The 14,001-nt window shown below is 36.6% G+C and overlaps 1 protein-coding gene across 6 annotated transcripts in view; it reads right to left on the bottom strand.

Annotated features, from left to right (window-relative positions):
* The window catches only part of LOC106662758 (apoptosis-stimulating of p53 protein 1), a 478,897-nt gene that overhangs the window by 131,958 nt on the left and 332,938 nt on the right, over nt 1–14,001 (bottom strand). Inside the window, exon 2 of one of the 6 annotated variants that reach the window (XM_024225253.1) lies at nt 699–804. The exons of the other annotated variants lie outside the window; for them this stretch is intronic. Within the exon in view, the coding sequence (XP_024081021.1) occupies nt 699–794 (96 nt within the window). The 5' untranslated portion in view covers nt 795–804. The remainder of the gene's footprint in view (nt 1–698; nt 805–14,001) is intronic. 6 annotated transcript variants of the gene reach the window in all.

Below are 14,001 nucleotides of genomic sequence, written 5' to 3'. Positions count from 1 at the left end.
TTGTCATCTGTTATTACTCTGACACATGCTGATTATTCACAAAAGTGTTCCCACACGGTATTTCCAAATAGACAAAATAAAAACTCTAACACAGCTCAATTTGTCGGCCTATTTTTTTAAAGAAAATTATCTCTTTCTATCTTCCCCGATATTCTTCGTTTACAAAATCCGCCGAAAAGATTATTTCCGTTCATTGTAAGAGAATTGTATTTTAAGCTAAAGGAAAAAAAGCATTAACGTTCAAATTCAAAACTACTTTATCTTACGTTAGCACTTTAGCTCTCACTTTACTCTCAGACAACCCATTTCTTTCCGTCTGTTTGTCTTTCTGTTCGCTCTCTCTCACTCTCTCCCTCTCGTTTTTGATCTTTAACCTCTTTCTACACCTCTTTTATTTATTATGCTTTGCATCATTCTTACTGTATTTACTCGCGCTCTCGCTTCTCTCTTTTATTTCGATTTTCTCTTTCTTTCTCACAACATGCCTCCTCTTCATTACACACTTTTCTTTCACCTTTTGAACCTTATTATCTCTTATTTCTCAACATAAGTTGCGATACCTTGTCAAAAATAAAGAGCAAAGCAAAAATGTTTTTTCTTATTAATATTATCCCGAAATAGAGCTAAAGCATAAGACTTTACTCTGAGACTAGCTGAAAATGTTGCAGTAATAAAAGTAAATAAACAATTGTACTTGCCTCCTTGTCGTTGTGCAGGGGTGGTAGGTCACATGTTTGTACAGGGCGGCCTGGCGGTTTGGGGGCTAGGGGCACCCCCCCGCTGTTCGCAACCATCACCACCACCCTAACATCATTATCAGTTATGAAAAAACCCATTGAATTCGTATAATGACAAACGGCTGACATTTCTCGAAGAAGAAAGGGCCAGATAGTGTGGTTTCGGTCGGAAAATAAGCAAAACTGAGACGGAAAGAAAACTAGCAATTTTCAATTTTGCATATTTATTTAGTCTTGTGAATATGGAGGGAATAATTTACGAGTTTGAATCCATAGGTAGCAATACAACGGTAGCGGCTTGAGATCCTTGAACATTTATCCAATGATTTTTAATTCAATTGAAGTATTTAGAGAGTAAAAGACTTTCATCAAAAGCACAAATCGATATTTTGTTTAATTTTTTCTGGTCTTTCACGCGTATTTTGTTCAAAAGTAAGGCCATTTGAGCGTCTCGCTCTGGTTACCCTATGTACCCTAGTCGATAACCGAAAAAGCTAGCTCATATTCAAAAACACACAAAACTCAAAAATATATATTACCATCCGTTACAAACATAGAATTTTGGTCTCATTCACTCCCTAATAGTACTCGATATTCCTCGGGACTGGTTGACCCACTGCATTTGCGCTAATAACTAATTTTCACCCGTGGAGACTTTGGGAAAACGTAACAAAATAATATTAACAAGGTTGCGAATAGGTCACACCCGTCTCACGCACGGTCACCTCGTATTGGGTAGAAGTCAAAAACGCTGCCCACTCTGTGGAAACCAGGTAACGGTGAGACACCTATTAGAGGAATGTAATAAGTTAAGAGAACGGTGTGACCTACCATCTAATCTGGAAATAGTTCTTAAGCATCACAGTGACTTCAAAGATAATCTTATCAGGTACTTAAAATTGATAAATGCGTATGGATACATATAACCAACCACACGTGGTATATCTCCATTTTGCAGTGTGAATGTATTTATTAGCGTGGGTGATCAGGTATGTCTGGGTGTGGCCGTGACTGAATATCGAGTAGCTCACGGCCCGCCAAATTAGTTTAGGTATATATATTTGTTGTGTGATGTGAGGGACAGGTCACCGTTATGAAGGTTGTAGTAATACTACAAGATGCTGCGACCTCTCCAATATGAAAGTATTTATTAGCGTGAATGTTTTGTGTAAATGGACGTGGATGTCGAGGAATATCGAGTAATCCACAAGCCCGTCAAAAGGAAATTAGTCTAATGGATTAATGAAATTCTGGGGACGTCGGTGGCCGCAAGGTTTAGTCTTTGACACGGCGCTCATCCCGCGTAAGGTAAAGGTCCCGGGTTCGAATCCAGCGGCCCTGCATTCGAACCTGACATACTTACAAATGGGCTTTTTTTCAAAAACACCGGCACCCTGAGGGTTTATATGACCTGTGCTGTTGCGAACCCTCGTAAAAAAAAAAAAAAATGAAATTCTGTACATACTGTATGAATGGACGTGGATGTTGAGGAATATCGAGTAATCCACAAGCCCGTGAAAAGGAAATTAGTCTAATGGATTAATGAAATTCTGTACATACTGTATGAATGGAAGTAAGTCTGTAGGGTTATTATTATCCTACCGACTTTTTATTTAGTTGTAGGGGCAGGACCTCAGACGTGCACCTGTACTCTGCGCCCTGTCAACTGTAGATTAGGTAATCATTTTCTTAGCGTGAGTGGGTATTGTTAGTGAGTCTGTAAATATTGAAGTATTTTTAACAAACCATGTGTGGGATGGTAGGAACTAGCAACAAGACACTCCTCTGTTTGGTCGGTAGGAAACAAAATTAAAAGAAGAGATATAATGAATGAGATAGAGATAAAGTTGAAATGAAACAAAGATAAATGCGAGAAGCTTATATACGTGAGGTACCAGCAATGACCCTAGCAGTAGGAAAAAAAAAGATATTCCTCGAGGAGGGGTTAAACCCACTCCATTTTCGCTAATAAATAACATTCAACATTTTTCAACATTCAACATTTAAAAATCCCTACACCCCTCAGGTGCTCGAACAGCGATCTGTTCCCGCTGCAGTGCCTCAGGACCAAGAAGCACAGGTCTGGGGATTTACGAAAATATTGCCTATATATGACAAGCCGTCTACGATAGAAAAGGTGCTCGATCGTTCTTTTATTCTTGTATAACGGGAACCTACGTGCTTACTTGAATATAAAAGGCTATCAATCTGAATGAAGACGTGCTGAATGGCATTTGAAGCACATGAAAATATGTTTACTAAATTGCGGGAAGTGGAACTAGCAGAAAGTTGTTGACAGTTACATTTTTAACAGATTTTTTTTTAAATTAGACAATATTATTCTAATTTTTGATAGTAAGACCCTAAAGATATTACGAGTAAAACAATTGCGAAAGATGCAGAATCATCAGCTTTACAAGGATTAAACGGTTTCCCATTAGAGTCGGCAAATTGTCAAATATGTCATCAAAGGGCATTGTTTAAAATTTGAAACGGGATGTATTTAATAACAATTTAATTAGGTTAGCCGGGAGTAGTAATGGCATACAAAACCCCATAGTAATGTTTAATAGGTGAACAAAGAAATAATGGTAAACTCGTCGTGCGTAGTGGAAAGGGCGACCATCTTCCTTCCTTTATCCTTAAAGCACGTACCCTCCTGCTTTAATTACTGAGCCCGAACATAAGGTGGTTAGCCCCGGTATTTCCATCCCTATTCGGAGAGAATGTGTCCTCCACATATTACATAACTGCGGTCTTTGCCGGACTAAATTCAACCGCTACGGTTTATTAAATTTTCTTTTAGGGATTGCTTTGAATTTAATAGTTTCTTTACGACTTCCACGTTTATTAGATGTGGAAACACTAAAATTAAATACTCGTTGTTTAAGGTATTGGTTGAAATGAAAAAGTTAATGTCACAAGCGAGATTCGAACCCACGACCTTCGGCTGGTGGGTTCGAATCCCGCTTGTGACACTAACTTTTTCATTTCAACCAATACGTTACATAACGAGTAATTAATTGAAAGAAGTTATTTGGTCAATCGGACCAAGAAAAATCATGGATTAAAATTAAATGAGTTCGTGTTGAACTATTTAAGTTTTGATTGACCAATAAGCGGAAATACAAGTTGCAAAAAATATGCATCGTATGTATATTGATAAACGGTAAATAATTGTATTCAATATATGCTAAACATTTAACTCGTATAAAATAGCCAAATAAATCAAAAACAATCAAAATTGTCGGAATGCTCCAGGATTCGACCTGATAACAAGAGAAATTTTGAAAAACTTACAAAAAAGGAATTTTAAAATGAACGAATGTATTTGGGGTTTCTGTATGTCCATAATGTCCGGAATGTTGCTGAGATCACCATGATGTAAAACCAGGTGTACCACCACACGAAGTAACCGCCCCACCTTACTGCTTCAGTTATTTCAAAAAAGATTTTCCTCAAAAGACAGAAATTCTTCATTGAAAAGCGAATATCAAGCCACCAGAAAGGATTCAGTACCAGATTCAGTAGCAGCTATGTATGGTATTACTTTACTGAACCCTAGATCAGATACATAGTGTATTTATATTATACTGAATAAGCAGAGTAAAATATAGGTTCAGCTTTATTCCTAGACGTACTGCGTTTTACAAGTTTGGCAAAAAAAATATATTCCGAAAGGAATATGTTGACAGAGTTGACCTTCTACTTTCAGAAAGACTGTTCCAAGTTAAACTAGACAAATGCCCTGATATGTTTGAAATAAAGTTTGGCGTACCACTTGGTAGCATCCTACGCCCCGTGCTGGACTTGCTGTTCACAAGGGACCTACATCTGTCGGAAAACATATCAGTCGCAACATTTGCCATGACACAGTTGCCCTCTTGGACGAAAAAATGTATCCTTGCATTTACGAACCGACTGCAAATGGCAATCAACAGCATCCATGACGACATGGAAGTTCAAAATAAACGACCACGTCCATGTGAATTTCACAAATAGCAAATTAGTAGAAAATCAATCTTATTCAATGGTAAAGTAGTTCCATCCCATAACACAGCTACATATTTAGGAACAAAAATAGATCAAAGATAAAATTCGAAAGCACGTAACAAAAGTAAAAGTACAGAATTTTATTCAAATGCCGAAAACTTTATTGGTTGCTGGGAAGGCATAACTCGTCTATCAGTACAAAATAAAACACTGATTTCTCATAAAATAATAAATCTATATGGATATATCGTATACAACTTTATGCGTGTTCCAAAAAAGAAGCAATACAATCATAAATTCCATGTTGAACCGGCACAGGGTCACTTACTGGGTCCGTCTCCACTCCCGGTTTTTTTTGGTTTTTTTTTAGTTAATCAAACGCGTTTCGGCATTGCGCCATCTTCAGTAAGGAAGTTCCTGAAAATGGCGCTATGGTGGAAAAAAATACGCGAGTGGAGACAGATAATGTAAGTGACCTTGTGCCGGTTCAACATGAGTTCACCGACTTGCAGTCCAAAATCCATCATCAAATTTAATCATAACTTCAATTTATTATTCTTTTTATCTAAGGTCTTGGTTGTGATGAAAAGCTTAGTTTCATGAGCGGTATCGAACCCACGACCTTCGGCTAAAAAAAGGTATGATTAAATCTAAACATATTGTACAACGGTTCTACGAGATATGCTAAATACTCCTTGGTATGTACTGACATACACAGTGATCTGAACATCCCGCTATTCGACATGAGATCCGTGGTATGCTTATAAGCACTACCTAGACTACAAAGCTACCTCGAACATCAAGGCCTGCCACATGGTCAGCATATCGTAAGACGGTTGACAGGACAAAGCATTTGGAGTTAGTTTTATAATACATACGAGAAGAACTCAACTTGATCAACTGAGACTTTAATGAGTGAACTAAACTGTACTTAGTATTCGATTAACCGTTGTGAAATTAAAATATAGTCTCATTTGACCATTTTAATAAATGAAATGTATAAAAAAAAATTTAATATTCTTTTACCACTCTTGACAAAAAGAACGAAATTTGCAAATTTTGTTCTATTTGTCAGACAAGTCAGAATTTGTTTGTGGAATGTTCATCATCGGGCAGGAGTGAGCGGAATGTTTGCAAACGTTCAATTCACATTTGGCAAATAGGTCAATAATTGACCATTACCGTTTGTTTGACAAGAAATGAACGTCCCGTTAATAGTGTCAGTCGATTTACGCCTATTGCACACCAGTGAATTCTTTGGTTATACGGTTGAAAATTCCTTGCAAGATTTAAATATAAATACAGGTATAAAAACATAAAATTTCGGAAGCCTTTATAACCTAAAAATAGACGTCAATCCGTTTGAGCTATTTCTAGCGAGGGGGAAATGGCAAGTTATAATTATTCATATGAATTCCCTTTTCACGCCAGGGCCCCCAAGAGTCATTAGCCATGTTTGAGACAGTTTCATAATAAAATATCCAAAGAGCCGAAGGGAAAGTGTTTGCTAACTTTGTTATAAACAAGCACCCAGGTGCCGTAGGACAGTTTTATAATGAAGTCGCTCTAAAAGACGCTTTTAAATTTGAAATTTAAAAATGGGATGGGACATCAGGCCCAGTTGACACCTGCTGCCTACATACCTAAATATAGTATTCATATCTGTCAATGTGAGATTTTCCTTTCGCAAAAAAAGATGTGTCGGTTTGAATTAATCAAATTAACAAAAAATACTGTTAAGTGTTGTATCACGTACGCTTAATAACCATATTGCTCTCATGTCATCACCAAGTAGTCCATATCTGTGCCATAACTTTGTTATTTTTTGGCCAATTTAAAATCTACTTGCGCCATGGTTTTCAGTGTCAAAAATCCTTTAAAACAGTGTTTAAAAAGTTCTAAAAAATGTTCATACACTTAATAACCATATTGCACTCATCTTGTCCAGGGGCTTCCGGACACTTTTTTCGCGCTTTCGAACATGGGCACAAAAAAAAACTCGGAATTCAATAACAATGTCATCACAAAGTTGTCCATATTCTGTGCCATAACTTTGTTATTCTTTGGCCACTTTAACGTCTAATTGCGCCATTGTTTTCAATGTCAAAAATCATTTTTAAGCAGTTGCTAAAAAACAATTTAAAATTTCAAAATTGTACTGGCTCTAAAGTATCCGGACAACACATATTTTTAAAAGGCGGTTCAAATTTAAATCTAGATCTCAATTAATTAAGGTTTTTAGTAACGATGTTTTCTTATATTTTGACCTCAACAGTTAATCTTATGATTCTTCCTTCTTGAACGTGGGATAATAGGTCATCTCAAAAAACCACAACCAGTTTTTATCCACAACGTTTCGGATTTATTTGAATCCTTCCTCAGCTGAGTTAATGCAATGGTTAAAAAAGTGGTCGTCAGTCATTAATATTTTATAACAATTTATTTTAAAAAATGAGCCAGTGTGGTACTTATTCAGACTAGAAACAAACGTTTTAATATTTTGAACCTGACTAGTTTTTTTTTAACCATTGCGTTAACTCACCTGAGGAAGGATTCAAATAAATCCGAAACGTTGTGGATAAAAACTGGTTGTGGTTTTTTTGAGATGACCTATTATCCCACCTTCAAGAAGGAAGAATCATAAGATTAAGGTTTTTAGTTGAGATAAAAAAGTCAGGGTGACGAGCGGGATTCGAACCCACGGTCTTCGGCTAAATACGCCGCTGCTCTACCACTTGAGTTACCGAGACCTCGATCCATTCGAATACTAACTTCCCATCTCAACCCCACCTTTTGAATTTTCTCTCCTTTTTTCCTTTTTTCAAATGTCGTATAATCTATTTGATTCTCGGCGACAAATGAAATGGGCACGGAGAGCTTTCGTGAAGGTACACTTACTTCATCCCGCTCGTGACACTGACTTTTTTATCTCAACTAAAAACCTTCATTAATTGAAATATATTAATTGGTCAAGCGGATCACTAAAACTAGTGAATTTAAATCTAGACTAAAAATATCAAAAAGTTATTTTTAATGGCCATCTGAAAAGGCACACTGTAGCAATTTATAAAATATAAATGGCAAAGTATTTTCAAGAGTGAAAATTAAACCACTGTTAGATTTTTAATTTTTTTTTACTTTATAGAGCTTTAATTAAATTTTCATTTTAAAACAAACAATTAGGCTGAAATGTTCATCGACCCCTGTTGATGAATAAGCGCTGCCCTGTTTTTGCGTCAATTTGAACTCAAATTATTATTCCAAGAGGAAAAAATAACACTTTTATTATTTATTTTTAATTAATTATTTAATAATGGATTGGTAGGATAAGGGATTGGAAGTAATTCACCAACCGGAAGGTCGGTCGAAGTAACTTCACCTTTGAGAAATGTGGCGTAGGTCGCTGCAACAAATGATTCCAACCCGCCGGGCCATGTGTCACGACGTAGGCTGTGCCTTCTTCCCCGGAACGACTCTCATCTCCACCCACGCACTTTCAAAGATCCCGATAAAAAATTCAAACCGCCGCTTTTCCGGCTTCCCTTTTCCCGACTAACCGCAGCCGGTCGTCAGATTGGGGCCGAATCTTTATTGCCGGCCGACGAGCCCCGGATTCCTTCCAGGGCGAAACGGCCCTCCTGGTATGAAAATAAACCAAATCCGGAATGGGAACACATTCAATTATAATATCAATTTCACAATTCCAACGGGGTTAAAGGAAAGTGTATAAGGAATATTTTATTTTTATTCCGTTCCGCCGGCCCGCTGTGAGTCGATCGTCGCCCTGGAAAATACCGTGGAATACGTTTATCCCCGATAAATTAATTATTAAGACGGATAATCAGGTTATTCCTTTTGAATAGTCATCGGTCGTTTGCCTCGACTGGATTTCTCGACGACTTTTAATTAAAGATTTCACTATGCTCGCGATGTCCGGATTTTCTCGCCTTGGATGAGCCGATTCAATATTTAAATCGGATCAATTTTCGTCGAATTGTTACATGTTAAGCGTTAAGAAAAGCGAGGACAGGCGGGCCAGGCATAAACTAATTGATCAAACTAATTTTTATCCTGCCAACTGTTGTACTGTCAACTTTGACTCCGGTCCTCAAGTTCAGGTACTTGTTCAGTCCTGTCAGTCGAATGCAAAATGTCGCGAAGTTCGCTTCCAGAAAGAACACTTTCTCAACAATTATTGAAACCTGGGGCATCCGTTCTGCGCAGTTGTTGAAGCAGATGAACATCACTCACGCTCTTATCCAACCACCCAGTGGTATTATATTTTTCTCATCTCCCAAAATTTTAATCAGCTACCAATAAATAAACTGCTTAGTACTTTTTTCTCAACGATATATCTCTTTTTACATCAACAAATTTTAAACAACAGTCAGAAGAACTGGGCGAAAAGCTGAGTAGTTCAATTGTTTGGTTTGTTATACCGACTTGAATTCCAGAACATATATGGACTCTTTAAAGTGCTTGACAATAACATTTGTTGCACTACCTCTAAAAGAGAGGATAACAAATTTATTACTCACCACACCCTCTTAAGTAGTTCCATAAGTTATTTCTTTATATTTTACTTATTTCTTTATTTTTACCAGGGTTCGCAACAGCAGCTATCATATAAACCCTCATTAAAAAAAAGCCCATTTGTAAGTAAGTCGGGTTCGAATGCAGGGCCGCTGGATTCGAACCCGGGACCTTCACCTTACAGTGATGAACGCCGTGTCAACGCCTTAACCATTCCGGCCACCGACGCCCCCATTTATTGAGCTATTAAGTACGAATATGAACAAAGGACCGTTTAGACTTTCATATGCTAAATGTGCTAACATGCTCTGGAAGGTTATTCATAGTTTGGAATGTTTTCTTGATTTTTCTTCACAACTAATGACGGTTAATTAGTTGTTAAAAATATCAAAGATATTACTTATTTATTTATTTTTTATACACACCCTTAAATGTTCAAGTGCCAGAGATTTGTCTCAATTTTCCGAGAACATCTTAGTTTCACAAGTTTGGGGACCTATTTGCTGGATGTGGATAGATTTATGTTTTTGAGGAAAATCCATTTGTATGTCCGATTCAAATAAAGGGTCGCAGGATTCGAACCTCGGACCTTTCCTTACTTACTGATGAGTGCCGCGTCAACGCCTAAACCTTTGCAACCCCCTGAGCCCCTAAAAAGAACCGGTTCAACGGTTTTTGTTGGAATTTTTTTTCCTCTCCAGCCTATATTATTTTTTTAGAAAATATTAAGAGATGGATCCGATCTTTGGATAGGCTTACCATCCTACAATTCACCCAAGATCATTGTGCACGAGGAAGAAGAAGAAAGAAGAAAGAATTATTTTGGGCTTTAACGTGAAAACTCCTACACATTATGGAGAAAACGCTACAATCGATTTTAGTCTCCAGAAAGGTACATTTTTGATTCCTTAATAACAGCTTGAAAGGATTCGCTAAGAAATGACTTGTTGTCGGACTCCCTTCATTGCTCAGTACAAAAATGTGTAATCAGTGTAAGGTTAGTAGGTAAAAATATGGATAGTAAAGATAAGGGAAAGCTACCAATCCTGAATTCTCAGCCCTAGTATCAGGCAGAGAAGGTTCTTCTCTTTGCAATCAGAAAGCTACAGAAGGCACGTTTCACTTCATTGTAGTGTGCCCTATCCTTTTCGAAAAAAGAATGTTATTTTTCGGACGCAGTGTTTTATCGAGAAAGGACTTTTTAACAATTTTACCACACATAAGTAAATTTTAAAACGAGAACAAATAATTTCATCAACTTGGTCTTGGAAAGAAAAATTACAGCATAATTATAACTTTTTACAACTATCCTTGAAATATACGTCTGGTTAGTTTAGTTTCGGCATTTTGCCATATTCAGTGGTAGATCATAATGACAAAAACCAGCGAGACAAAGCCAGACAAGGAGGATCGGAAACGGCCAAACAAAACAATTGTTAATTTGGTTGTTACCGATCATTTTTTTAAGTCTATCAGACCCATTTAAGCATTTGGCCAACTTCAGAGGTGGGTATGAATGTCAAATCCAGCGAGACAAAGACGACTAGGATGGTCGGAAACGACTAAATAAAACAATTGTTAATTTGGTTGTTACCGATCATTTTTTAGTCTATCAGACCTACTTAGGCACTTGGCCAACTTCAGATGGGGGTATGAATGTCAAATCCCGCGAGACTATGCAGACCAGTGTCGTATGGCTATACCAAATCTCTCCCGTTACCCCGTTAGCCACAAGGAGAAATCTAACAAGTTTTCTGTACTTCTGTTCTATGCAGATTATAAACCGTATCGGCATTATTTCTTCTAGTTTCATAAACGTCATTTACATTCTCTTCAAATTAGCAGATTTGTGAAAACGTTTAATTATTGGGACAATGTAACATCGTCTAAACTAATAAAATAATCTAATTCGTTCTCAGGCATTTGAATAAGTCAATTAAATAATTGAATTTGGCTGTTTCAAACAGGTCTTTGACCTAATTTCTGAAAGGAGATACGTGACGAAAGTACGGCCTGTGTGGGTGGTTCGTATGCATCATCATGTACGTACGTTCTTGTCTTCTACACGTTTTACAACAACATTGTCTGGCTTTCTTGAATGTATTTAAAAATTTGTTTAGTGCACTGAGACTTAGGGATTTATTTTCCGAGGTTATTTCAACTACGAGGTTATATGAACGCTCGGGGTGATTTGAAATACGTTCTTTTGTAATTAAGCCGGTTTAAATTCAGGGCTGCTGAATTCGAACCCGGGACCTTTACCTTACAGTAATGATCGCCGTTTCAACACCTAAACCGTTGAGGCCACCGTCGTTTGACAATAAAGCGATCGATTAAACCATAAATGTTTGGCGTATTTCCGTGAAAACCGAAAAAAGACAAAATTCGGCAGATCAAACCTTCGCCCATAATTCTCGGTTCGGAAAATGACAAGATTTAGATTGGCGTTAGGGCTCAGCGTGTATCACGTGTTGCAGGCAGTCAAAAGAAATGCTGTAAAGAAGCCAAATGACTAGAAAATTATATGTACGAATGAGTTTTTTACGATCGTTACGTTTCCAAAAATATACACGAATGAAAATAAGGTCTGTAGACAAAAAAAGCGCAATTAATTACACATTTGGGCCTGGGACTCTTCTCTAATTGTTGGAAAGGTAAAGACAAAGATTAAAAGGCCCACCGTTAAAGCTTAACTATTTTTTTACAAAGGGAACATGTGTGAATACTTAGTACGTTTTACGTTTGATGTTTGATGTTACCACTGCTTTATTTGGTCTAATTAGCAAGAATAAAGAGGATTTGTCTGTAAAATCTCAATAAAATATTGCTGGGCTTTTAAGAAATACTAATCATACTTATTATTTTATTTATTATACTGACAGTTTCGTTGAAAATGCTTACACGCAAAACACTAAATAACATCACGATTTATTATTCAGAAATCAATAAATGCAGTCTGGTGTGATGTAGGTTTAAGAAAAACATTTTCTTTATCGTGCCAACGTTTCGATCTTTATTGAGATCATCTTCAGGGTTCAAAGTGTTTGAGTCAAGAGGGCATTCTCAACACGACACGCAAGAATGGCACAATTACATAGAAGACAAACACTTTGAGCCCTGAAGACGATCTTAATAAAGATCGAAACGTGGCACGATAAAGAAAATGTTTTTCTGAAACCTACATAACACCAGACCGCATCTCACGATTTCTGAATAATTATCGATTAACGGTTACTAATCACCACACATCACGATTTATTAAAATTATAGCAAAAAAAGTTTATATTTCACATTTATTTTATATTTTCTTCAGGAAATTGAGACTGAATGGCTTGAAATATGAAAGAAAGCATTTCCTTTTGAACAATTTTGCCTTATATTAATAATAATAACTCCATTATATTTCATGGCCCGATTGACCAAATAACTTCTATCAATTAATTAATCTTTATGTACTAACCTTCCATCTTAACCTTTCGAATTTTCCCTCATTTTTGCCATTTTTCAACATTGTTGAAATGATTTTTGAAGGAGGGAAAATTCGAAAGGAAGGTTGAGATGGGACGTTGGTGTCCGAGTGGATCGAAGTCGCGATAGCTCAAGAGGTAGAGCAGCGGCGTATCTAGCCGAAGATCGTGGGTTCGAATCCCGCTCGTGACACTGACTTTTTCCTTTCAACCAATCCCTTACATAAAAATTAAATAATAATAACGTGAGAAGTTTATGGGCCACAAAACACCTGAGATCATCCCCGGCATTTCGCGATCTGTTACTAACCCTTCACTTTTATATGAAAACTATGTCGATATGCTATAATGCCTCTCATTTTTGCCTCAGGTTGTCACCAACAGAATAGATATAAAAAAATATGGACGTCTGGACAAATTCACTCCCCCAGAGTATTCGGGGACCAACTCCATTCTCGCTAATAAGTTAGTTTTACTCTCCAGACGTCCCACACCCCAGAGAACTTTATATTCCTCGGGACCCTTCTGTTAAAATCGCAAATAAATTATTACATCGGCTTTCGAATATCTCCAACCCACCCTAACATGTTACAACTAAGAAAGAAATATATAAGACAGCGTTCTCATTTATTTGATTTATTATCCGATGATTATGGTTACAAATATTGCTTGATACCGCACTAAGATTACATCACGGTTTATTCTAAGTCTATAATTTATTTCTATATTTGCATTAATTTTTATTAATATATATTTTATTTACAAACAAGTGGAAACAGGCTTGAAATTGTTTGGAAAAAGTTTCACTCCTTCTATTGTCGAAAAACTATTATCAAAAATGCGATAATAAATTACAAATTAATATATTTCCATTTGAAAAGAAATCTAAATTCCAAGGTTTCGATATAAAGGTTTATGAGAGGAATTCTTAATAAAAGACGTTATCAAGAGATTAAATATTACGTAACACTTGATATTTTTTAAGCAAAAATCAGGATTATTAAATGAGTCGGATTGATAAGGATCGTTAAAATGATTACATTTTGCTCTTTGGCGTTTCGTCTACCTCTGCCATTTAGGCCATTTACACAGTTTAAAATGCAATGTGATGACAATTAGTTCAACAAGGAACCAAGCAGTTACAAGTGATAATTTTCTACTGAACGCGTTTACAATAACAGCGTTAATTCGTGAATGTTGATACAAAATTAAATTAAGATTGATTAATTTTTTCATAATTTTTTTACACCATGGTAAATAAGCAAAAGCAA

The sequence above is a fragment of the Cimex lectularius genome, unplaced genomic scaffold (genome assembly GCF_000648675.2).
Source record: "Cimex lectularius strain Harlan isolate CLEC.00 unplaced genomic scaffold, Clec_2.1 scaffold45, whole genome shotgun sequence".
Lineage (NCBI taxonomy): Eukaryota > Metazoa > Arthropoda > Insecta > Hemiptera > Cimicidae > Cimex > Cimex lectularius.
Note: the sequence above shows the minus strand (reverse complement) of the source record. Positions and strands in the feature narration are given on the sequence as shown.